Source organism: Pseudophryne corroboree, chromosome 3 (genome assembly GCF_028390025.1).
Source record: "Pseudophryne corroboree isolate aPseCor3 chromosome 3, aPseCor3.hap2, whole genome shotgun sequence".
Taxonomy (NCBI): Eukaryota; Metazoa; Chordata; class Amphibia; order Anura; family Myobatrachidae; genus Pseudophryne; species Pseudophryne corroboree.
In genome coordinates this window covers 118,599,637-118,626,294 of record NC_086446.1, presented here as the reverse complement: position 1 = coordinate 118,626,294, position 26,658 = coordinate 118,599,637, and the positions used below count along the sequence as shown (strand labels likewise).

General features: G+C 47.1%; 1 protein-coding gene across 1 annotated transcript in view; it reads right to left on the bottom strand.

Moving 5' to 3' along the window:
* LOC135057214 (membrane-spanning 4-domains subfamily A member 8-like) overlaps positions 1-26,658 on the bottom strand; it is a 106,373-nt gene that overhangs the window by 42,831 nt on the left and 36,884 nt on the right. The window contains exons 3-4 of the mRNA XM_063963107.1: positions 24,183-24,302; positions 5,295-5,351 (exon numbers count right to left, since the gene is read on the bottom strand). Of these exons, the coding sequence (XP_063819177.1) occupies positions 5,295-5,351; positions 24,183-24,302 (177 nt within the window). The remainder of the gene's footprint in view (positions 1-5,294; positions 5,352-24,182; positions 24,303-26,658) is intronic.

Here is a 26,658-nt window from a genome sequence, read left to right as displayed (position 1 = left end):
AAAAAATTAGACTCACCTCATCCAGTGTCCGGGAGATAATCCACGTACTTGGTAAAAAAATAAAACGCATACCCGACCATGCCGGACTGAAAGGGGTCCCATGTTGACACATGGGACCCCTTTCCCCGAATGTGCCGGGACCCCACGTGACTCCTGTCACTGAGGTCCCTTCAGCCAATCAGGAAGCGCTACTTCCGTGGCGCTCACCTGATTGGCTGTGCGCGTCTGAGGTCAGACAGCGCATCGCAAAGCCTCTCCATTACTTTCAATGGTGGAAACTTTGCGGGTAGCGGTGGCGTTACCCGCGGTCAACCGCTGACCGCGGGTGACCTCACCGCTGACGCAAAGTTCCCACCATTGAGTTTAATGGAGAGGCTTTGCGAGGCGCTGTGTGACTGCTCAGACGTCCAGCCAATCAGCAGAGTGCCAGGACGTTGCGCTCGCTGATTGGCTGAAGGGACCTCGGTGACAGCAGTCACGTGGTGTCCCGGCATTCGGGGAAAGGTTTCTGATGTGAAAACATGGGACCCCTTTCAGTGCGTGGTTCGGGTAAATGCGGTTTGTTTTTTTGCCAAGTACGTGGATTTATATCTGGACACTGGATTGAGGTGAGTATAATTTTATTCACAGGTACCCCGGATCGTCGGATCAGGAGACGTGGCAGTCGGCGTGTCAACATAGGTAAGTATGTGTGTGTCGGCAGGTGTGTAATAAAGTTTTACTCTCAAGGTGTGTGTCTCCTGTTTTTATTTGGGTATTTTTTTTCCAGTAGTACTACAGGTACTAGCGGGCCCGTTTTTCTCCCGCATGCTGGTACTTGTGGTTCTCCAAGTACCAGCTTGCGGGGGAGGCTTGCTGGGACTTGTAGTACTACTGGAAAAAACAATATTCTTTCACATTTCTCAAGGCTATCAGCCTCCCATCCGCAGCCCTTGAATGGGGGGGACAGCCTCGGGCTTCACCCCTGGCCCTTGGGTGGCTGGGAGGGGGGGACCCCTTGATTGAAGGGGTCCCCACTCCCCCAGGGTACCCCGGCCAGGGATGACTAGTTGGATATTTAATGCCACGGCCGCAGGGCGCTGTATAAAAGTGACCCCCGGCTGTGGCATTATCTGTCCAGCTAGTGGAGCCCGATGCTGGTGTATAAAATACGGGGGACCCCTACTCTTTTTGTCCCCCGTATTTTTTGCACCAGCACCAGGCGCAGAGCCCGGTGCTGGTTTTAAAAATACGGGGGATCCCCTGTCATTTTTCCCCACAGATTTTTAGAACCAGGACCGGCTCGAAGAGCCCGAGGCTGGTTATGCTTTGGAGGGGGGACCCCACGCCATTTTTTACCGGGATTTTACCATTCCATCTAATAAAAAAATATATATATTATTTTTAAAAATATATAAAAAATACTTGTGCCTCCAAAAAAGACAAACCAAGCACATAATCCCTTCTAATATAAATAGATATGCTATTACCAATAAAAAAAACACCAAAAAAAACATGTTTTAAATTTTTTTTATTAGTTTCACCCACCAAAGTGTGGCGGATTGAAAATGACGAATTTACTGTCTAAAAGCACTGTTGTCGAATTTCCAAACTTCAATTGAATATACTTTGGTCGAATTGCAGCACTTCTATCATTGCAGAAAAGTCGAATTTGACAAAAGTCGAATTTCAAAAAGTCGAATTTTGAAAGTCCGTTTTTTTGACGGAAAGTACTGAATTGCATTGACGATTTTTTTTTTTTGTCGAAAAAGTCCAGTTTTTCGCCAATTTCGGGAATTCGACCGCAATTGCATATACCCCATAACCTTTCTACCAGTGGCTGCTCCAGAGGTGGGGCTGCAGGTCAGTTCAAATTTCAGCAACGGGAGCCACACCAACTGCCACCAACTGCCTTTTCACACTGACTCACTGGCAGTTGGTGTGCCAACCCTATTTGAATTTTGAACTGATTAATTATGATAGGCAAAAACAGTGCTAGTGGCTGCTAGTCATATAATAAGTGAACAAGCAGCTATAGAGCATTATAGGCAGTGACGTATCTATAATGGGTGCAGTGTGTGCAGTGAACACGGGCTCCTGGGTCCAGAGGGGGCCCACACTGCACCCATTTCTTCTATACTTACCTTTCTGGCATCCATCGCTGTCCCTGTGTGGGCCCCCTTCTTTCCCTTAGCCGGCAGTGCCACTGTTAGTGCTCTGAGCACTAGAGACTCTTGCACAGTGCCAGAGTCTATAGCGCATGTGCAGGCCTCCGAAAAATGGTGCAATGGTAATTTTTTTCGGAGACCTGTGCATGCGCTGTAGACTCTGGCACTGTGCCGGAGTCTGAGTGGTCAGAGCGCTAACAGCGGCGCTGCTGGCTACGGGACAGGAGGGGGACCACACACGGAGACTGCACACGGTTCCCTTCCTCTCTAGATACGCCACTGATTATAGGGTTACTATACATATTTAGAAAAATGAAGACATTTAGAGGTCTATTTATTAAAGTGCAAACAGACTGTCAAAGTCAGAAAAATATCTCTATGCACACTACCATATTTGCACCTCATACGGGTCCGTGCTGCGCATGCGTGCGCTCTCCCGTGCATGCGCATACCCGCTGTTACGTGCACCCGCAGGGGCACGGTATGCGTATTTACGGTAGAGTTTATGTGTTCGTAGCGTGCGACTCAATCGTTACATATTTTCACTATATAATGTATTTTAAAGATCATGGTCCCTTTGATAGATTCTGAAAGTTTAGTTAATGTAGCATGTTCCTGGACAGAGAGATCCCTCTTTGTATTGTACGAAGGGTCCAACAGGAGTCATACAGTGATGTTTAGTATCCATCGGAAGAGTATTTAATTAGCAATATTCCGGTGTTGGTTTGGAGCGGATTAATCGCTTGTGCGAATAGTTATGGACATAAGAAGTTTATGTCCATTTACTATTATTTGCACTTACTTAGCCATGCGGCGGGAAACCTAGTATCCCACCCACCTGAGCAGTTGGAAATAGCCACAGCCCACCTGTATGAATCAACCTATGACCTTTTGTTATAATGCGAAGCCGAATTCCTGTGTCCAATGAACAATAAGAATATAGGGACCATTGTACTGTATTGTGTGCAGTGTATATAAGGGTCACCGTCCCCAGGCCAGCCAGTACTCTCTCTTCAACAGTTATCGCTGATAATTGGAGGACTGGATTCCGGTTGCGCCTGCGTGTGTTCCCCGTATGGTATGTTTCTCTGTTGCCACTTTGTTACCCGTATGTTGTTAGCCATTCACACTTAGTCTCTGTATTTGTAATACGATCGTTCTCTATTGTGCATGTTACTGTCTAGATACTTTGCTAGAATTATATGTTAGTTTGTAGCGTATGACTTGTTAACTGTTTCCCCTTTTGAAGTAACTTTAGATATGTGTTAGTAAAAGGTTTTGGACCCTTAAAACGGTAGTGTGTATTCGTTATATTGCAAGGGGTAATAGGAGCGTCTCGATCGCTCGAACAGCTTTAGTATCTATAAGGTTAAACAGCGTTGCATCACTACAGTGGTTCTAGTACAAGGTATACAGCATAAGAATATCTTTCCAGCGTGTTACATACAAGTTTTACTGATTGTTATCCAGTTAGCGTCTGCGCCGCTCGTGATCTCCTCGTGGTCCCGAGCGTAGCATTACGTTAGTCGCTCACCTATAGTGTGCCCGATACCACCAGCGTATTCTCGCGAGCGTTTGTGTCGCTCGAGCGGCTCGCTCCCGATTTAGCGTCCGCTACGCTAAGAGCATACCCTTACGGTACCTCGTACGCCAATTGCGTACTGTGTCTCTTAACCTCTTAGAGTGTTTAATAAGGTAATCAAATCAGCATTCTCAAGACCTATCTCCTGCTGCTACTGTGGGTATTTTCCACTGTGCTAGAACCTTGCCCTGTATGTAAAAGGGATAAATGCCGCCAGTAAGATTTGTATTATTGAAAGGTAAATATTTTTTATATATTTTTTTTTAAAACAAATGTTATTTTTTTGTTTATTATTATTATTATTATTATTATTATTAGTTTGGCTCAAACATTTGCCATTATCACCAAGGCTGACTATTGCTAATGTATTGCTAAGTAAATTGCACTGATAGGTGATTTTCTATCGGTGCGATAAGTGGTGATAGAATATCAGACATACTGTCACATTTTAATAAGTACAGTAAACCCGTTATGACCAAATTAATTATTTTATCTACAGTAAAACCATATCTAAAAGAGTTTAGATATAAGCCTTATATACGTTTTATGACTCTTCCATGTTTGCTGCATGTCTTCATAATCACTATAATAAGCAATTATTTCACCAAATCTGATTTAACCTAAATCCTGTAATGTCACTATACTTAATATACTTACAGGCAAATGAAATCAGGCTATGGTGCAAGGGCCAGTGGCAGGGTGTTCCTGCTGACTGCACAAGGGGCCTGGGGCCTAATTCAGGTTTGTTAGCAAACCAAAAACGCACACTAATGGGCAAAACCATGTTGCACTGCAGTGGGGGCAGATGTAACATGTGCAGAGAGATTTAGCTTTGGGCGGGGTGTGTTCAAGCTGAAATCTAAAGTGCAGTGTAGAAATGACAGTAAGCAGCCAGTATTTACCCTGCACAGAAACAATATAACCCACCCAAATCTAACTCTCTCTGCACATGTTATATCTGCCCCACCTGCAGTGCACATGGTTTTGCCCAATTGCTTTCTTTTTTGGTTTGCTAACAAACTTGAATAACCCACCTGATTCGGATTTGGAATAAGGCAGAAAAAGTATGTAACTGTATCTGGAACAAACCATTTTGCAATCCAAGGGACTCAGCCAGGCAGCACAAACTACAGTATACATATATACATAATTACATACTTGCCTACTCCCCTGGAACGGCCAGGAGGCTCCCAAAATCAGATGGCACTACCTGTCATCCGGAAAATTGGGCAAGTCTCCCGCATCCTGCTCACACCCCTGCACACCACCGCTCACCACCGTTCACGGAGGAAAAGTGTGCAGGGCAATGCTGATATTTGCACTGTATTGCAGCCCCATCCTCCACTTTACAATGCAGGTAATGTGGTCATTGCATAGCTGGAGGTGGGGCCACTATGACACAATCATGTCCCATGCCCCCTAGATCTCCCCCTACTCCGAAACCACCCCCCTCCCTATTGTGCTGACCTGGCTGCTGCCTCCCAGACGGAGCAGTCATAAAGTCGTCAAGTATGCATAATTATAATAATTTATTATTTCCTGATAAATTTCAGGCATGAACTCACCCTGCGGGGGGTAGGATCTACATAGGCCGAGAGTAATAGAGATCCAGTAATGATATACTGTAAAAGAAAACACACATCATATAACATGCTCAGATACACCATTTATCATATTTACATGTCTAGCAGTAATGCAGGTCATTCACTGCTCATGTGTCACTTGAGGCCACCTATTTCCTATGTATTACCCTGCATTAATATGTGTATATATTATATTGTCTTCATAAGTGACTCCAGTGTGATGTGGTAACCCCAAAAAGTGTAAAAACATAGTAGAACAGTAACCACAGGTATCATCTAAACATTAATATAGAAATATATACTCACACACACACATAAAATATAGTACTCATTCCTGCCTGCAGAGAGACATACTGTGAGTGTTACTATACTATATGTCATTGGTTCCCAATTGGAGAACGAATTGACAGAATAGGAGAGGGGTGGGTTAAACCTCAGCTAGTCTGGGGGCAGCCGTAGGACGGTAAGGCATTATGGGAGTTTCTTGTAGCCTATGGGAATGAACGTTGGGGGTAGGTGAAAAGGGTTTTTAAGCCTGGTAAAGGGGCTGGGTCAGCCTCTTTTGCTGTAATCGTTGTAAGGGTGAGTGCTCCCCCCCCCTTTGTCTCCTTGCTGTGCTGCTTGCCCCTTCTTTTGATTACCGGGTGTGCTACTTCTGTCTGTGGTGCATCTTATACTGTGCCCCCTGCGTGTACCCTTCTTTTCCCCGTTTACCTGGGATCGCTGTGTGGCCTGCCATGCCCCGTCCCCGCCGCTCCTCTGGTGCCCCCGCACGTTATGCCGATGCTGCCCCCTCTCCGTCCGGTGCCCCGAGCCTGAACGCTGCGCTCACGGCCGAGGCTCCGTCTCCTGGCGCTGCTGCGGGTGCCCGTCCCCGGCACGCGCAGCGGCGCGTGCGTCCGCTCCTTTGCTGGCTGTGCCGCGGGCGCCGGGGGATTCCTCCGGCGCAGCGACGGCTGGTGAGGGGCAGGGTACTGGCTGGCGGCGGACCAGATCGGGCGGTCGGCGGAGGGAGCCAGCGGGGGTGCCCGCTGGCGGGAATCCTGCTCTGGCTACTGAGGCGCGGTTGGCTCTTGTACTCCCTGGGAGTTCTCCCGGCTCCAGCGGGAGGGGCTCCCGGGATTCTTCAGTTGTTCCGGTGTGGGTCCAGAGGGGAGGGTGCGGTCTGGGAGTGGGGTTCATCCGGTTCTCCCGGTGGGCGGGGCCAGTGGGGTCGGGGCGGTGCTGTGGCGAGTGGTTCTCCGCGGGAGAGAACGGGTGTGCTGAGGGTGGCTAGCGGTGGTCCCAGTCGGGGCCGGCCGGGTTGGCGTGGCGGCGCTGTGAGGGCCGTCCCTGCTTCGGACCCGGGGAGCGGGGGGAGCATTGGAGCTGCGGCTGCGGCTCCGGATTCCTCCGCCGTTGCGGCGGCAATGTCGGCCTTGACGGCTGCGTTTGCGCCGTTTTTGTCGGCTTTGTCCCCGAGTGGCGTTTCCATGGTTCCCGTTTCGGTCGACGCGGCCGTTCTCCCAGGTGCTTCTGGCCCCGCCATGGCGCAGTTTCTCCATGCGTGTCGCAGTCTGGGCTCCGCCGCTGCGTTGCTGGGTGGCGCTGCCCTGTCGCCGCAGGGGCGTCTGCTTTCATCCCCGCCGGGGGGGCTTCGGCTCCCGTGGCGGCTTTCCCTTCTTTTTCAGATTCTGATGCGGGTGACGATCGGGAGGAGGAGCCGGTTGTGGCGGACGTCTCGCCTTCGGGAAGCGGGCCTACAGGTGAGTGGGGTTACGATACGGTTGCTGTGTCATGTGGGTCTTCTTCTTCCTCTTCTGGCAGTAGGTCCAGTAGGTCTTCTTCCTCTTCGCTGCAGTCGGCAGCTAGTAGCGCCACGAAGGCTAAAAAGAGGGCTTGCAAGTACGTGCGGCGTGAGACGCGGCACCGGATAAGCGGTATAGGAAGAGTAGTAGTGGTTCCCGTAGGGTCAGGAGGTGGCGTAATTTGCCAGGTGTGGTTCGCTGCGATTACACTGCAGTGTTGCGGGGTCTGCAAGAGAGTTGCAGCAAAATGATTCGGCGGGGGGAATACGTCGACCTTTTCACTTTGACGGAGGACACCAAGAGGGAAGGTAAGGAAGCGCTTGCGAAGGGCGGTATTGGGGCGGAGGCATTTCGCTCGTATGACAATTGGTTGGCGGGTTTCTGCGTGTTCACGGCGTGCTACTTGGAGGATCGCCCTGATGAGCACATCAACATCATCAGGTACATTCACTTCGTGCATGACATGCAGCGCCAGTCTAAGGACGATACGTGGCTGCATTATGATAAGCAGTTCCGTCAGAAGCACGATTGCCTGCACATCATTGACTTCGGGTGCAAGGATGTGGAGGTATGGCTTCAGGTAACACGGGCGCAGGATATGAAGCTGGTTGCTAAAGGGGGGTCCGTTGCTCAGACCGCGGTGGCGAATCAGTCGCAGCCCGCGTTTGAGGCTGCGCTGCACTGCCCTTGGGGCGCGGCCCATTCTGCCCAGCAGGCGCCGGCGAAGGGGAAGTGCTTTGCGTTCAACAATTCCGCGTGCCCCCTTGGTCAACGTTGTCATTTTCGACACCTTTGCTTGCGATGTAATGGATCCCACCCTGCTTCTAATTGCTTTCAGGCTGGGCGACAGGGAGCGAAGGCGGCCGGGGGTGCAGCCGGCAAGACAGCAGGGGGGGTTGCCGCTAGTTAGGGCGCCGACTCCGGTTCGTTTGGGGGCCATGCTCAAATGGTTGGGGTGGTATCCAAACAGAGACGACGCAAAATTTTTGCTTGATGGTTTTGCATCGGGTTTTCGATTGCCGGTGGAGGGGGAGGTTTTAGTTCGGGCCGCCAGGTACCAGCAGTCTGCTCGGGATTTCCCCGAGGTACTTCGGGAAAAGGTCGAGCAAGAGGTTCACCTGGGGAGGATGGCGGGCCCCTTTGCGCTGCCGCCTGTTGAGGATTTGATCATTTCCCTGGTAGGGGTCGTGCCCAAAAAGGCCCCGGGGAAGTTCCGGCTCATTCAGCATTTGTCTTATCCATCGGGGTCCTCGGTTAACGATGCAATTCCACCAGAGTGTTGTTCGGTGGTTTATCAGTCTTTCGAGGATGCACTGGGCATGGTACGGGGCTGCGGCCCTGGGGCCCTCATGGCTAAGCTTGATGTTGAATCGCCCTATCACTTGCTTCCTTTGCACCCGAAGTCGTTTCGATTCATGGGTTTCCGCGTCGGGGAGGAATACTTTGTAGACAAGTGTCTGCCTATGGGGTGTTCCGTTTCGTGTGCCTTTTTCGAGAAGTTCAGCACCTTTTTACACTGGTGTGTGGAGTTTTCTTGCGGAGGTAGCGGGATCACGCATTACTTTGACGACTTTTTGTGTATGGGGCCCGCGCATTCTCCTCGCTGTGGTTTCCTGTTGTTTTCGCTGCTTGCCTTATTGGGGCATTTTGGCGTACCTGTGGCCAAGGACAAGACGGAGGGGCCTCTCTCCTGTTTGTCCTTTTTGGGTATCGAGATCGATACTGTCGCGGGGGCTTGCCGGCTGCCTCAGGACAAGGTTGCTAAGCTTCGGGAGTCCATAGCGTGGTGCTTGGAGCGGCGTAAGGTGACGTTGCGGGAGGCTCAAGCCCTCCTGGGACTGTTGAACTTTGCCTGTCGGGTGATTCCCATGGGCAGGGTTTTTTGTCGGAAGTTGGAGCGGTCCACGGCTGGGGTGTCCAGGCCGCACCATTTTTTCCGTTTATTGGCTGAGATTAGGAGAGACCTCTCTGTGTGGGTTTCTTTCCTGGCGGACTTCAATGGTGTGCTGATCTGGATGGCCCCGCTCGTTGACAATTTCGACCTACAGTTGTTCACGGACGCCGCGGGCTCGTCAGGGTTCGGTTGTTATCTGGACGGGGCTTGGTGCGCGGCTTCATGGCCCGAGGCTTGGTCGCGGGAGGGGCTGACCAGCGACCTGTTGTTGCTGGAGCTCTTCCCCATCATGGTGGCTTTGGAAGTTTGGGGGGAGCGTCTTTGCGATCGCAGTATTCTTTTTCGCTGCGATAACTTAGGGGTCGTGCACGCTGTTAACAACCAAAGGGCTAAAGCCCTGCGTGTCCTGCGGGTATTGTCGCGGCTCGTGCTGACTTGCATGCGCTGTAATATTCTGTTTCGGGCTCAGCACATCCCCGGGGTTGATAATGGGATCGCCGATGCATTGTCCAGGGAGCAGTGGGATAGGTTCCGTTTATTGGCCCCGGAGGCTGATTCAGTGGGTTTGCCCTGCCCTTCTTATGTTTGGCAGGTCATCAAGGCGGATTGGAAGGTCTAGCCGAGCTATCTTTGGCTCCATCTACTCTCACAGGATACCGTCAGGCCTGGAAGGAATGGGAAGACTTTTCCCGTGACCAAGGGCCTAGAGGTAAGAATGGTCAGAGGTTGTTTCTGGACTTCGTTTGGCAACTCTTTGTAACGGGTAGATCGAGAGCCGTGGTGTTGAAGGGTGTTCCGGATTTTACGAAGAGTTTCCTGCTGACAAAGGCGCTTAAAGGTTGGGCGCGCTCTGGGCGCCAGTGCCTCCTGATCGTCGGCGCCCTATTGATGCGTCCCTGCTTCCTTCCCTCATGGGGGCAGTGGCGGCGGTGGCGGACTCCCATTTTGAAGCGCTTTTATTTCACTTGGCTTTTTCCATGGCTTTCCATGGAGTGTTTAGGGTCTCTGAGTTGGTTGCGGCTTCTAAAAAGTCGGATGCCATTATGCGGCGCACGGATGTTGTCGTGGGTGTGGGGTCCGTGCTGTGCAGGCTGCGCCACTCCAAAACTGATCAAATGGGTAAAGGTCATTGGATCACTTTGGCACCGTCATGTAATGGGGACTGTTGTCCGGTGGCATGGGCTAATCTGTATGCGGAGGTCAGGCCCTTTTTAGAGGGAACTTGGCTTCTGCACTATGATGGGTTGCCATTGACGAATACCAATTTACTTGGATGATGCGGCGCTGCCTGTCCAATTTGGGCCTCTCCCATCGGGACTTTGGTTCGCATTCATTTAGAATTGGGGCCGCCACTTCCGCAGCATCTGCAGGGTGCGCCGTGGACGAAATTAAGGCTTTGGGCCGCTGGAAGTCGGCGGCTTATAAGCGTTACATTCAGTCCGTTGTTGCGTAAGCGAGTTGTTGTTTCTACTAACATTTTGTTTGTTTGCTGTTTATACGTTTCAGTTCAGTTTGTTCATTCTGTCTTGTTTGTCTCCACTGTCCTCCCTACTCGGATGGCTAGCTACTCGCCACTGCTGGCAGTGGGGGTCTGGAGTGCTTTGCGATTTTTTGCCTGAACTGACGAACTGATTTGGCATAATTCATTCAATTCGGCTAATTGACATCTAATTACAAGTTCCTCAACAGGTTTTTACGTTTCACCTCCAGCTGAGTTATTCTGTGTGACCCCAACCCCCCCCCTCCATTCCCTAACACCCCCACCCCACCCCAACCCAACCATCCCCCTTTTTTTGTTTTGATTTTTCCTTCCGTTTCTTTCTGTTGCTTCGATTGGCCTGAAGCTTGTCCGAGAGGAAATTCATAGTCCTCTATTCAATTTTTCTTTTTGGCAGATCCTTGTTCTAGTAGTTGGTTCCTGTTCTGGTCTGGGTTTTTTGCTTTACTTTGCATATTCACACTTGTTTGTTTGTCTTTTCCTTTATAGGTTGGCGAGAGGATGAGTTTGGTGTTTGGGTGATTGGTCACTCCTATGTTTTTTGGGCAGCCGAGTTGGTGGCTTTGGAGGGGGCCCCTTGCTTTGTTGGGTCGGATAACGTGCGGTGGATAGGAGTCAGAGGGATGCTGTGGCAAGATCTGAAAGCTAACCTTTTGGAGCGGGTTAGGCATTTTGGCCTGTCCAAATTGTTGGTGATTCACTTAGGTGGCAACGATCTGGGTAAGAGGAAGGCAGTGAATCTTAGATTGCCCATTATTCATGACTTACAGGTGATTGCGGGTGCTTGGCCGGGCTGTAGACTTATCCGGTCCTGTATAGTGCCGCGGTTGTGTTGGCGTGGAGTGGCGGATTGTAGGGCGATTGATGCCTCTCGGTGGAAGGTCAGTTCCGCGGTTGCCAAGTTTGTGGTGGCTCTTGGCGGTGCTGTGGTGTGGCACCAGCGGATCAAGTTCCGGGGCTTCTACTTGTTTAGACCGGATGGGGTTCATTTGACTAGGCAGGGACTATGTATTTTCCTTGAGGATCTGTTTTCGGTGGTTGGTTCTTTGGGTTAGGGGTATGGTGGCGGAGCGTAGTTGCTGTTGAGCAGAACTTCGCTGTTGGCGGGAAAGAACGGCAAGTTAACTTTTGTTGTATTAAAGAAGTTGATTGGAGGTCGTTTGGTGGTTGGTTTTTAGGTGCGCCCACCTTCGTTGACTGGTATTACATCTGCTGGACCACCTTCACGGAGGCAGCCTCATCACCTTCACGGGTGGGTAGTCAAGATGGAGGTTGAGCGGATACCTATTGTTTGTTGGAAGGTTTACTTCAGTTTTTATAAGATAGGTTTTTTGCTCATGGGATAGGGTTGTTTTAGCCGTTCTTTCTGGCCAATATACTTTAGTTTCATTATTCATCAGTTAATGGTTCATTTAAATAAATAGCTAATATTTTCTGCCAAATTAAAGTCTCTGTGCCTTTATTTATTATAGTGAAATGTTAAGATGTTATGGTTTAAGGTTACGGACAATCCTCAGACTATATGAGGTTTAGGAGAACGAATTGACATTATAGGAGAGGAGTGGGTTAAACCTCAGCTAGTCTGGGGGCAGGACGGTAAGGCATTATGGGAGTTTCTTGTAGCCTATGGCAATGAACGTTGGGGGTAGGTGGAAAGGGTTTTTAAGCCTGGTAAAGGGGCTGGGTCAGCCTCTTTTGCTGTAATTGTCCCACCCTCCCTCCCTGCTGGTGGTGTTTGTTTTCTTGTGCTGTTTGCGTTGGTTATTTCCGTGGTCTGGGTTGTCACGGTTTTTGTTGTGGCGGGAAAGAACGGCAAGTTAACTTTTGTTGTATTAAAGAAGTTGCTTGGAGGTCGTTTGGCGGTTAATTTTTAGGTGCGCTCACCTTCGTTGACTGGTATTACATCTGCTGGACCACCTTCACGGGGGCAGCCTCATCACCTTCACGGGTGGGTAGTCAAGATGGAGGTTGAGCGGATACCTATTATTTGTTGGAAGGTTTACTTCAGTTTTTATAAGATAGGTTTTTTGTTCATGGGATAGGGTTGTTTTAGCCGTTCTTTCTGGCCACCATACTTTAGTTTAATTATTCATCAGTTAATGGTTAATTTAAATAAATAGCTAACATTTTCTGCCAAATCCAAGTCTCCGTGTCTTTATTTATTATAGTGAAGTGTTAAGATGTTATGGTTTAAGGTTACGGACAATCCTCAGACTATATGAGGTTTATGAGCAAAGTTCTACCCTGCACTCTGTAATAGGTCAATATGTTGATTATGAGCAGCTTCTATTCTTTGTATTAGTGTGCAGTTAAGTAGTAAGTTGTTTGGACCTACAGTACCTACTTAATAAACTGAAATGTTACGCATTTATTTTGACCTAGGTGTGCCATGAAGCAAGGAATGCTGGGAACCACTGCTCTACAGTATGCGACAAATGGAAATACTCCTGCCCAGCTTCGGGTCTGAGAAAGTGAGTTTAGACAGCATCGGAGAGGAGCACTTGAGCTGACTGTACAGCTTATGTAAAAAGACGAGTGGCCCGCACCTGATGTGAAAGCTCTAAAGAGAACACAAGGTGACAGGAGCAAACCCAGAGGAGATAAGAGTATATAAAAAGTGTCTGAAAGACATACAAGATGTGTAATAGAGAGCAAGGGGGAGAAGTATAATTTGGCAATTGGCATTAACAGAGATTAATTATTATGTCTTGGTTTACCCAAGTGAATTTGATATTAAGGGGTCTATTTACTAAGCCTTGGATGGAGATAAAGTGGACGGAGATAAAGTACCAGCCAATCAGCTCCTAACTATCATTTTACAAAACCAACCTGTGACATGGCAGTTAGAAGCTGATTGGTTGGTACTGTATCTCCGTCCACTTTATCTCCATCCAAGGCTTAGTAAATTGACCCCTAATTTATTAAAACGCAGTTATAAATTTTATTTGGTAGCATAATGAAATAAAATAAGATTTTACTTACCGATAAATCTATTTCTCGTAGTCCGTAGTGGATGCTGGGACTCCGTAAGGACCATGGGGAATAGCGGCTCCGCAGGAGACAGGGCACAAAATAAAAGCTTGAGATATCAGGTGGTGTGCACTGGCTCCTCCCCCTATGACCCTCCTCCAAGCCAGTTAGGATACTGTGCCCGGACGAGCGTACATAATAAGGAAGGATATTGAATCCCGGGTAAGACTCATACCAGCCACACCAATCACACCGTACAACTCGTGATCTGAACCCAGTTAACAGTATGATAAATTTAAAGGAGCCTCTGAAAAGATGGCTCAACAATAATAACCCGAATTTTTTGTAACAATAACTATATACAAGTATTGCAGACAATCCGCACTAGGGATGGGCGCCCAGCATCCACTACGGACTACGAGAAATAGATTTATCGGTAAGTAAAATCTTATTTTCTCTAACGTCCTAAGTGGATGCTGGGACTCCGTAAGGACCATGGGGATTATACCAAAGCTCCCAAACGGGCGGGAGAGTGCGGATGACTCTGCAGCACCGAATGAGAGAACTCCAGGTCCTCCTCAGCCAGGGTATCAAATTTGTAGAATTTAGCAAACGTGTTTGCCCCTGACCAAGTAGGTGCTCGGCAAAGTTGTAAAGCCGAGACCCCTCGGGCAGCCGCCCAAGATGAGCCCACTTTCCTTGTGGGATGGGCTTTTACTGATTTTGGCTGTGGCAATCCTGCCACGGAATGTGCAAGCTGAATTGTACTACAAATCCAACGAGCAATCGTCTGCTTTGAAGCAGGAGCACCCAGCTTGTTGGGTGCATACAGGATAAACAGCGAGTCAGTTTTCCTGACTCCAGCCGTCCTGGAAACATATATTTTCAAGGCCCTGACAACGTCCAGCAACTTAGAGTCCTCTAAGTCCCTAGTAGCCGCAGGTACCACAATAGGTTGGTTCATGTGAAATGCAGAAACCACCTTAGGTAGAAATTGAGGACGAGTCCTCAATTCCGCCCTGTCAGAATGAAAATTTAGGTAAGGGCTTTTACATGATAAAGCCGCCAATTCTGACACACGCCTAGCTGAAGCCAAGGCCAACAGCATCGACACCTTCCACGTGAGATATTTTAAATCTACCGTAGACAATGGTTCAAACCAGTGTGATTTTAGAAATCTCAACACAACATTGAGATCCAAAGGTGCCACTGGAGGCACAAAAGGAGGCTGTATGTGCAGCACCCCTTTCACAAATGTCTGAATTTCAGGTACTGAAGCCAGTTCTTTCTGGAAGAATATCGACAGGGCCGAAATTTGAACCTTAATGGACCCTAATTTTAGGCCCATAGACAGTCCTGTTTGCAGGAAATGCAAGAAACGACCCAGTTGAAATTCCTGTGTAGGGGCCTTCTTGGCCTCACACCACGCAACATATTTACGCCAAATGCGGTGATAATGTTTTGCGGTTACTTCCTTTCTGGCTTTTACCAGAGTAGGGATGACTTCTTCTGGAATGCCCTTGTCCTTCAGGATCCGGCGTTCAACCGCCATGCCGTCAAACGCAGCCGCGGTAAGTCTTGGAACAGACAAGGCCCCTGCAGTAGCAGGTCCTGTCTTAGAGGTAGAGGCCACGGTTCGTCCGTGAGCATCTCTTGAAGTTCCGGGTACCAAGACCTTCTTGGCCAATCCGGAACCACGAGTATAGTTCTTACTCCTCTCCTTCTTATGATTCTCAATACTTTCGGTATGAGGGGCAGAGGAGGGAATACATACACTGACTGGTACACCCACGGCGTTACCAGAGCGTCCACTGCTATTGCCTGAGGGTCCCTTGACCTGGCGCAATATCTGTCCAGTTTTTTGTTTAGACGTGACGCCATCATGTCCACCTTTGGTCTTTCCCAACGGTTTACAATTTGGTGGAAGACTTCTGGGTGAAGTCCCCACTCTCCCGGGTGAAGGTCGTGTCTGCTGAGGAAGTCTGCTTCCCAGTTGTCCACTCCCGGAATGAACACTGCTGACAGTGCTATCACATGATTTTCCGCCCAGCGAAGAATCCTTGCAGTTTCTGCCATTGCCCTCCTGCTTCTCGTGCCGCCCTGTCTGTTTATGTGGGCGACTGACGTGATGTTGTCCGACTGGATCAACACCGCCTGACCCTGAAGCAGAGGTTTTGCTTGAATTAAGGCATTGTAAATGGCCCTTAGTTCTAGAATGTTTATATGAAGAGATGTTTCCATGCTTGACCACAAGCCCTGGAAATTCCTTCCCTGTGTGACTGCTCCCCAGCCTCTCAGGCTGGCATCCGTGGTTACCAGGATCCAATCCTGAATGCCAAATCTGCGGCCCTCTAGTAGATGAGCACTCTGCAGCCACCACAGGAGAGACACCCTTGTCCTTGGCGACAGGGTTATCCGTTGATGCATGTGAAGATGCGATCCGGACCATTTTCCCAGTAGATCCCACTGAAAAGTTCTTGCATGGAATCTTCCGAATGGAATCGCTTCGTAAGAAGCCACCATTTTTCCCAGGACCCTTGTGCACTGATGCACTGAGACCTGTCCTGGTTTTAGGAGGTTCCTGACTAGCTCGGATAACTCCCTGGCCTTCTCCTCCGGGAGAAACACCTTCTTCTGGACTGTGTCCAGAATCATTCCTAAGAACAGTAGACGTGTCGTTGGAATCAGCTGCGATTTTGGAATATTTAGAATCCATCCGTGCTGACTTAGCACTACCTGAGATAGTGCCACTCCGACTTCTAACTGTTCCTTGGTTCTTGCCCTTATCAGGAGATCGTCCAAGTAAGGGATAATTAAGATGCCTTTTCTTCGTAGAAGAATCATCATTTCGGCCATTACCTTGGTAAAGACCCGAGGCGCCGTGGACAATCCAAACGGCAGCGTCTGAAACTGATAATGACAGTTTTGTACTACAAACCTGAGGTACCCTTGGTGAGAAGGATATATTGGGACGTGGAGATAAGCATCCTTGATGTCCAGCGACACCATATAGTCCCCCTCTTCCAGGTTCGCTATCACCGCTCTGAGTGACTCCATCTTGAATTTGAACCTTTTTATGTAAGTGTTCAAAGATTTTAGATTTAATATTGGTCTCACCGAGCCGTCCGGCTTCGGTACCACAAATAGTGTGGAATAATACCCCTTCCCCTGTTGTAAGAGGGGTACCTTGATTATCACCTGCTGGGAGTACAGCTTGTGAATGGCTTCCAGAACTGCCTCCCTGTCGGAGGGAGACTTTGGTAAAGCAGACTTCAGGAACCGATGAGGAGGAAACGCCTCGAATTCCAGTTTGTACCCCTGTGATACTACCTGTAGAATCCAGGGATCCACTTGCGAGTGAGCCCACTGCGCGTTGAAATTCTTGAGACGGGCCCCCACCGTGTCTGAGTCTGCTTGTAAAGCCCCAGCGTCATGCTGAAGACTTGGCAGAAGCAGGGGAGGGCTTCTGCTCCTGGGAAACGGCTGCATGGTGCTGCCTTTTTCCTCTTCCTCTGCCCTTGGGCAGAAAAGAGTGACCTTTTGCTCGCTTGTACTTATGGGAACGAAAGGACTGAGTTTGAAAAGACTGTGTCTTTTTCTGTTGATGTGAAGTAACCTGGGGTAAAAAGGTGGATTTTCCAGCCGTTGCCGTGGCCACCAGGTCTGTTAGACCAGCCCCAAATAACTCCTCCCCCTTATACGGCAATACTTCCATGTGCCGTTTGGAATCTGCGTCCCCTGACCACTGTCTGGTCCATAATGCTCTTCTGGCAGAGATGGACATTGCGCTTACTCTTGATGCCAGGGTACAAATATCCCTCTGCGCATCACGCATATATAGCAATGCATCCTTTAAATGTTCTATAGTTAACAGAATATTGTCCCTATCCAGGGTATCAATATTCTCAGTCAGGGAATCCGCCCATGCGACTCCAGCACTGCACATCCAGGCTGATGCGATTGCTGGTCGCAGTATAACACCAGTATGTGTGTATATACTTTTCAGGATATTTTCCAGCCTCCTATCAGCTGGTTCTTTGAGGGTGGCCGTATCAGGGGACGGTAACGCTACTTGTTTAGATAAACGTGTGAGCGCCTTATCTACCCTAGGGGGTGTTTCCCACCGTGCCCTAACCTCTGGCGGGAAAGGGTATAGTGCTAATAACTTATTAGAAATTAGCTGTTTTTTATCGGGGGAAAACCACGCTTTATCACACACCTCATTTATTTCCTCAGACTCAGGAAAAACTATTGGCAGTTTTTTCACACCCCACATAATACCCGCCTTTGAGGTATTTGTAGTGTCAGAAAGGTTCAATGCCTCTTTCATTGCCGTGATCATGTAACGTGTGGCCCTACTGGACATTACGTTTGTCTCGTCACCGTCGACACTAGATTCAGTATCTGTATCTGGATCCGTGTCGACCCACTGAGGTAGCGGCCGTTTTAGGGCCCCTAAGGGTGTCTGAGACGCCTGAACAGGCACTAATTGATTTGCCGGCTTTCTCATGTCGTCAACAGTTTTTTGTAAATTGCTGACATTATCACTTAATTGCTTAAACACAATCATGCAGTCAGGTGTCGACTCCCTAGGGGGTGACATCACTAACACAGGCAACTGCTCCGCCTCCACCTCATTTTCCTCCTCATACATGTCGACACACGTGTACCGACACACAGCACACACACCGGGAATGCTCTGATAGAGGACAGGACCCTACTTAGCCCTTTGGAGAGACAGAGGGAGAGTCTGCCAGCACACACCCAGCGCTATATATATACAGGGATAACCTTATATAAGTGTTAATCCCTTATAGCTGCTGTTAATCTAGTTATTTGCTGCCAAAATGCCCCCCCTTCTCTTTTTTACCCTGAATCAGATGCAGTACTGCAGGGGAGAATCAGGGAGCCGTCCTTCCAGCGGAGCTGTGAGGGAATAATGGCGCCAGTGTGCTGAGGAGATAGGCCCCGCCCCTTCACGACGTCCTTAACTCCCGCTTTTTTGTGTAAAATGGCAGGGGAAAAAATACATCCATATAGCCCTGGAGCTATATGTGATGTATTCCTTTTGCCAGCTAAGGTATATGTGTGTTATATTGCGTCTCAGGGCGCTCCCCCCCAGCGCCCTGCACCCTCAGTGACCGGGGTGTGAAGTGTGCTGAGAGCAATGGCGCACAGCTGCGGTGCTGTGCGCTACCTTAGTCTTGAAGACAGGATGTCTTCTGCCGCCGCTTTCACCGGACCTTCGTCTCTTCTGGCTCTGTAAGGGGGACGGCGGCGCGGCTCCGGTGACCCATCCAGGCTGAACCTGTGATCGTCCCTCTGGAGCTAACGTCCAGTAGCCTAAGAAGCCCAATCCACTCTGCACTCAGGTGAGTTCGCTTCTTCTCCCCTTAGTCCCACGATGCAGTGAGCCTGTTGCCAGCAGGACTCACTGAAAATAAAAAAACCTAACTAAACTTTTATTCTAAGCAGCTCTGGAGAGCTACCTAGTTTGCACCCTTCTCGGCCGGGCACAAAAATCTAACTGGCTTGGAGGAGGGTCATAGGGGGAGGAGCCAGTGCACACCACCTGATATCTCAAGCTTTTATTTTGTGCCCTGTCTCCTGCGGAGCCGCTATTCCCCATGGTCCTTACGGAGTCCCAGCATCCACTTAGGACGTTAGAGAAATCATGCTTGCTAATATTTTCTTAAAGCCTTCGGGGGGTACCAGAAGGCCAGGCGTAGGTAAGATGTGTGGAAGGTGGAGTCATGTCTTTGCAACCCCTCCCAATAAATTGTTGGTATCAGTAAGTGAGAGGGAAGGCCACAATGACACTACCTTCTGTAAATCACATCATCAGGCCCACTTATGGATTAATGGATCAACACTCAGAAGGTCAACACCAAATTGTTGACATGCACAAGGTAGACATGGTCAAAATGGCAGACATGGAAATGGTCGACACATGGAAAGGTCGACATGGCTTTAAAAAAAAATTGTGTCAAAATGACCCCCAAATAATGCACCAGGTCCCCTCACATGGGTCGCTTCGCTAGCCATGCTTTGGGCAAGGTGCCTCACTCCGTTCAGCTGCCCTCGGCACAGGGTACTATTCCCAGTCGTAGTCCTCATGGATGGTAAAGTATGAAAAAGTCCTGAATTTTTCTCTCTCTTGAAAAACTCATGTCGACCTTTTCATGTGTCGGCCATTGTCATGTTGAGCTTTTGAGCATGTCACCTTTTGACCATGTCAACAATTTGGTGTCGACCCACTGCTTGTCGAACTTGTCACTGTCGACCCAACAATCCATACCCTCTTATTCAGTGAAAGACAGATGGTGGAGCATTGGGAACCAAGATAGACAGGCTTTGGGCTTGTAATTATGCAATAGAGGAAAGTTCAGTAATACTGCCCAGAGAAAAAGACACATTACACACGGGATCATTACACATTACACAGACACATCACCCACTGTGAGTAAAATCAATCTGCACAGTGACGATTGAACTACACTATTTTCAAAGTCAAATATGTGATACCACAATAAATAACACTATTAGATACTTTGCCACCCCAATGAGTGCCCTGGTCAATCACTATTGGCCGACAGTAAGTAGGTCTACATGGTTTCTAGGTCGACAGGGACTCTAGGTCGTCATGTACTAGGTCGACACAAAAAAAGTGCAAAAACTCATGTCAACTTATGTCATGTCGTACAGTGACCGGGATCCCCAATTAGTGCACCGTGTCCCCTGGCATGTCTCGCTTCGCTTGCCATGCTTCAGGCACGGTGCCTCGCTCCACTACCGCTGCACTCGGCACAGGTAACCATTCCCAATTGTAGTCCACGTGGATCGTATAGTATGAAAAAGTAATTAAAAAAAATAAAAAATAAATTGTGAAAAACTCATGTCGACTATTTGTCATGTCGACCTAGAACACACCGACCTAGTAACCATGTCGGCCTAATGCATGTCGACCAAAAGTGGTCAACCTAATACATGTTGACCTAAGTGTGGTTGACCTAGATACTGGATACCCTCTGAGAGACTCCTAAAATGTAAACCTGTACAGCTATCTACATCAGACACCACACCCGTCAGAACTAATTACCCAGATTAAACTTTAGAGTTTAAACTGGAATGATATAGTAGATAAATACTAGGTTGAGTAATACTACAGAGTTGAGTAATAGACCAGACTAGCTGAATTAATTAAAAGTGGGGATGATCGCAACAAGGGCAGGGACTACAATAAGAACATCATGGGCTAGATGTAATAGGGAGCGATTTTTGGGGTGTATAAAAAAAATTCGCATCAAATCGCACTTTTGTAACTTGCAATTTTTAGCTAAAAATCGCAAATGTAACGGTGCAATTTTTAAGGTTTAAGGTTTTTAAGGTTAAAACGGAATTTGCATGCGATTATTGGCAATTTTTTGCATGCGATTATTGCCAACTTAATTTTTTTGTAATAAAAACATGCGGTTTTTATGCTATGTTTTTATTACTTATCAGTGAGATCCGTGCATGCTTCTGTATGGAACAGTAAAGACAGTGGGGGTCATTCCGAGTTGTTCGCTCGCAAGCTGTTTTTAGCAGCTTTACACACGCTAAGCCGCCGCCTACTGGTAGTGAATCTTAGCATAGTAAAATTGTGAACGAAAGAATTCTCAAAATTGCGATTACACACCTCTTAGCAGTTTCTGAGTAGCTTCAACCTTACTCGGCATCTGCGATCAGTTCAGTGCTTGTCGTTCCTGGTTTGACGTCATAAACACACCCAGCGTTCGCTCAGACACTCCTCCGTTTCTCCAGCCACTCCCGCGTTTTTCCCAGAAACGGTAGCGTTTTTTCCCTCACGCCCATAAAACGGCCTGTTTCCGCCCAGAAACACCCACTTCCTGTCAATCACACTCCGATCGCCTCAACGAAGAAAAAGCCGTGAGTAAAACACCTAACTGTATAGCAAATTTACTTGGCGCAGTCGCAGTGCGAACATTGAGCATGCGCACTAAGCGGAAAATCGATGCGATGCGAAGAAATTTACCGAGCGAACAACTCGGAATGAGGGCCAGTGTTAAGAATTAAAAAAGAAACGACTTGCAGGTCCCCCCCAAAAGCATAACCAACCTCGGGCTCTTTGAGCTAGTCCTGGTTGCAAAAATACGGGGGGAAAATTGACTGGGGTTCCCCGTATTTAAACAACCAGCACCGGGCTCTTGGACCAGTCCTGAATCCAAAAATACAGGAGACAAAAGAAGTACTGGCATGCCCCCTCTCCCTCTGACTACAGTGTATAGACGGTGTGCGCATGCACACAGCATCTATTCTCTGCTGCTAAGCAGAGCAGCGAGTGCAGGAGCCTCCCAACTGCCCCCCGCAGGACACTGCGGGCCGCGGATGGGACAGCAGTTCAGTCCCAAAAAGACGGGATTGTCCCGTGAAAATCAAGACAGTTGGGAAGTATACTTTTGTTAGCATGCTGGAGGCCTGCGGCTACCCAGCATGCTGACCGCCTCCCCTTCAACAAGCAGAAATTGCAATCGCAACGCAATTTATGCTTGTTAGCGATCACGCCCCGTCATGCCTACCATTTCGCGCCCCCGTCACACCTACCATAATCCTCCTTTCACTATTGCCATCTGTGTTTGGTGTTAGGAGAAATGTTCAAGAAAAAGCTTTATTACATTAAATAATGCAGGTGTTCTGTTTAGAATGTTATTAAGCTAATATTGTTTTCTCTAGATATTATTATATATATATATATATATATATATATATATAAATTAGTATGTTCCCTTAGTGCGCTCTTATTATACACTACTGAAATGTCTAATTACTTTATGTCAGTTAGTGTCTGAGTTTACTAACATAAATACTATTATATTTCCAAACGGGAAAGCAAGCTTCAACACAGAGAGAATCCTTTGTCGGTAAGGATCAAAAATAGATAAAAGAAGAAATATCTCTATGGAGCGCTCTTATTCTATAATCTGATATAATTAGATGACTGTTGGTGGATGTTATATAAAGAGAGGATGACCTTACACATTTATACACCCATATTAGAATCACATATATCTCTTTATTAAAAGATTTTGATTTAAAACTTATCATAAAACTTTTCCTTTTCTTTTACATTGGAGATACAATTGTATATTTCAACATTATTTGTATAAGGGAAAAAAACAACAATATAATGCGCTTTCATCCAACGCGTTTCGTCTATATCGACTTCTTCAGGGGTGTTTTCTAAATAACAGCTCTCTGTTTATATTGGAATAACTGTAGTATTCAAAAGGTATGAAGTTCTAATTGAACCAAAGTTGTACTGAAAAATATTTATTACCAAGTTGAAAAAACTTGAAGAAAATTATTCCCAGAATATGATAGCATTTATTGGGATTCTTTATTATAGGCCACCTAATGAATTATATTCTTCTCCAGCATGTAGATATATATTTCATTCATTTTTCTTGGCTCATTGGGTTGGCATTTCCTCAGTTTTTCAAAGTATCAGTGAAGTCCAACAGAAGGGATCCACTTGTAAACTTAGGATAAAAATATCCCTTTAATTTTCCAGCAGTTGTCCTATAGGTCTGCCTGCATAGATTCCAATATTGGATATTGGGGATCAGTGGGCGGAGCTCCTGGACGGCTGCTGGTCGTCAGGGCTCCCTGCTACTGTGACCTCCAGTGCTGTAAAGTGAGCTACCGTTTTGCAGCACCACAATACTGCACCGGAGGTCACAGGATCAGCAGGGAGCCCCGATCACCAGCAGCCCGCACCAGAGCACCGATCACCGAACCCCTGGAAGGTGAGTATGGCTTTTTTTCAACTTTTTTTTTTTACACAGTAATCAGCTTGTGTGTCCATCTGACACACAGAGCTGATCACACTGCCTAGGGGCAGAGAAAGCAGTGCAGAAGTACACAATCCGCAGTGAGCCCTGTGATTACGCCAGCTGAAGCTGGCGTAATTATCACAGGGCTTACTGCAATTTTTTTTTTTTTTTTTATTCAACTTGCTCAGATCACATTTCCCATTATAGTTATGGGGAATGTGATCTGATTACTAAAAAAAAAAAAAAAAAAAAGTAAATTAAAGGGTTTGGAGCGGCTTTTCACAAAAACTGCTCCAAAAACCCTTTAATACATTCAGTGATATTAAAATGATGCGAAAAGGGTGTGAAAACTCCCTTTTTATAAAAAAAATATATATATATATATTTTTAAATAATGTTAATATATATGCCCCATAATATATCTATTGCTGCACTAGACTCAGTTGTCTCATCCTCCTTGTCTCATCCGTCAGTATCATGGGGAAAAAAATATCTTCAAGTGAAAATATTAACTTTATGTAAAAAAAAATTTTTTTTAAGATTGTCAATCATATAGCCATGGGAAAACAAATACAGGTATGTTCTATCTCAATTAAGAATCATCTATAACTTAAGTGAATTTCTATATATAGAAAATATATTAACATGAAAATAAAATCAAAATATAACTGTTAGATGTAAAAAAGAATTCAAAAAATTCAAGACGTTTCTTGTTATGCAATTACAATAGTTGATGTTTCAAATGAAAATATTTTTTAATAATACATATCAATCTCATATCTTTTGTCACATCAGTTTTTGAAAAGAAGACAGACTGAGAGGATTTATTTTAGGTTTAGTTATAGCACAAGACAAGTATAGAAATGTTTACCGAAGTACCATACTTACACACACCGGGGCCCAGAATGGAATTCCATATAATAGTGTATTAGACAATTGGCTAAACGCATTCGATGCTAACACAGTGCCTGCTCCAACTTGTGCAAATGCACCCACAAACAGCAAAACCTAGAGAGACCAGAAAACACCATATTACTTAGCTTGTTGCTCTTCATATGGCTATAGTAATACAAATTCAGAACAAAGAAGTATACAATTTCGATGTCGGACGTAGTAGAACGATTTTTGTTTGTCACTACGCATGGGTCTAAGTTGCTCTGCATTGTGCAGCGATAGTCTCACAATGGCAGGTACAGTGCGGATTTATTGGCAAAGTGATTGATACTGTAGTCAGGGAGTGTTTATGGGTGGTAACAGGGGGATACGATCATTAGGTCAACCACTATTGGCCGACATGTACTAGGTCAAAATGCGGTTTTCAATTTTTTCCAAATTTTTAACTTTTTCATACTTTATGATCCACATGGACTACGATTGGGAACAGTAACCTTCGCGAGCCATGCGAGGGGACACTGTGCACTAATTGGGGTTCCCCATCACTTTACTAAGAAAATGACATCAAATTTTTTTTTAAAATCATGTTGACCTGGTGACCATGTCGACGTAATGCATGTCGACCAATAGTGGTCGACCTACTGAATGTCGACCTAAGTGTGGTCGTCCTAATGACCCATACCCGTAACAGGGAGGGCCACCCAATTGCAGGCGTGTCGCGTCCTTTTGGGAGGAATGTCACAGCTTGGCTTTACGATCCTGTACACAGTTAAAATGGCTCCGGTGTCATCTGATGTCCATGCTGTATGACCATAAGTCGAGGATCGACTAATGTGTGTCCAATGGTTGCGTTTTCAGACACAAACGGTGGATCTGAGATGACGGCAGTTGGCGTCTCAGTACAAATCCCGGTGGCTGCGACATTTGCATAGTTTCGCACAAATGCTGTAGATGGAATCACAACTATGATGACATTTGTGACTATCTCTGAATCAGGCCCATAGGCGTCTATGTACACAGCTTTGAAGAGTGATAAAGTGGATGGAGATAATGTATCAGCCAATCAGCTCCTGTCATGTTACAGGCTGTGTCTGAAAAATGACAGTTAGGAGCTGGTTGGTTGGTACTTTATCCCCGCCCCCTTTATCTCTGTTCAAGGCTTAATAAATAGAACCCCTAATAAGAGGACTATTTATCATTGGTGTACATTTGGCAGGGGTAACTCATGTGGCCCATTCTAGATAGGGGTACAGGGAGTGTGTTGCAGACAAGAGGGAGGTGCACAGCAGCGATACATAATGAAGTAACATTGCTATTTATAATTTTGGGGTTACTCTGGGCAGAGACGGTGCTAGAGTGTGCGGCGCCCCCCTGCAAACTATAAATTTGCGCCCTCCCATACTTCACAAAGGGACATCGCACATAATGCTTATACACATAATGCTCACTGTCGTAGTGCTGCTTACACACGTAACGCCCCCTATGGTAGTGATGCTTATACACAACACCCCCTGTAGTAGTGGCACTTACACACGTAACACCCCCTGCAAAAGTGATGCTTACACACGCAACGCCCCTGTACCAGTGACGCTTATACAAGACGCAGTGACGCTTACATACATAACGCACCCTGTAGCAGTGACACTTACACACATAATGCACCTTGTAGCAGTGACACTTACACACATAATGCACCTTGTAGCAGTGACGCTTACACACATAACGCACCCTGTAGCAGTGACACTTACATACATAACGCACCTTGTAGCAGTGACACTTACACACATAACGCACCCTGTAGCAGTGACACTTACACACATAACGCACCCTGTAGCAGTGACACTTACACACATAATGCACCTTGTAGCAGTGACACTTACACACATAATGCACCTTGTAGCAGTGACGCTTACACACATAACGCACCCTGTAGCAGTGACACTTACACACATAATGCACCTTGTAGCAGTGACACTTACACACATAATGCACCTTGTAGCAGTGACACTTACATACATAACGCACCTTGTAGCAGTGACGCTTACACACATAACGCACCTTGTAGCAGTGACACTTACATACATAACGCACCTTGTAGCAGTGACGCTTACATACATAACGCACCTTGTAGCAGTGACGCTTACATACATAACGCACCTTGTAGCAGTGACACTTACATACATAACGCACCTTGTAGCAGTGACGCTTACACACATAATGCACCTTGTAGCAGTGACACTTACACACATAACGCACCTTGTAGCAGTGACGCTTACACACATAACGCACCCTGTAGCAGTGACACTTACACACATAACGCACCCTGTAGCAGTGACACTTACACACATAACGCACCCTGTAGCAGTGACACTTACACACATAACGCACCCTGTAGCAGTGACACTTACACACATAATGCACCTTGTAGCAGTGACACTTACACACATAATGCACCTTGTAGCAGTGACGC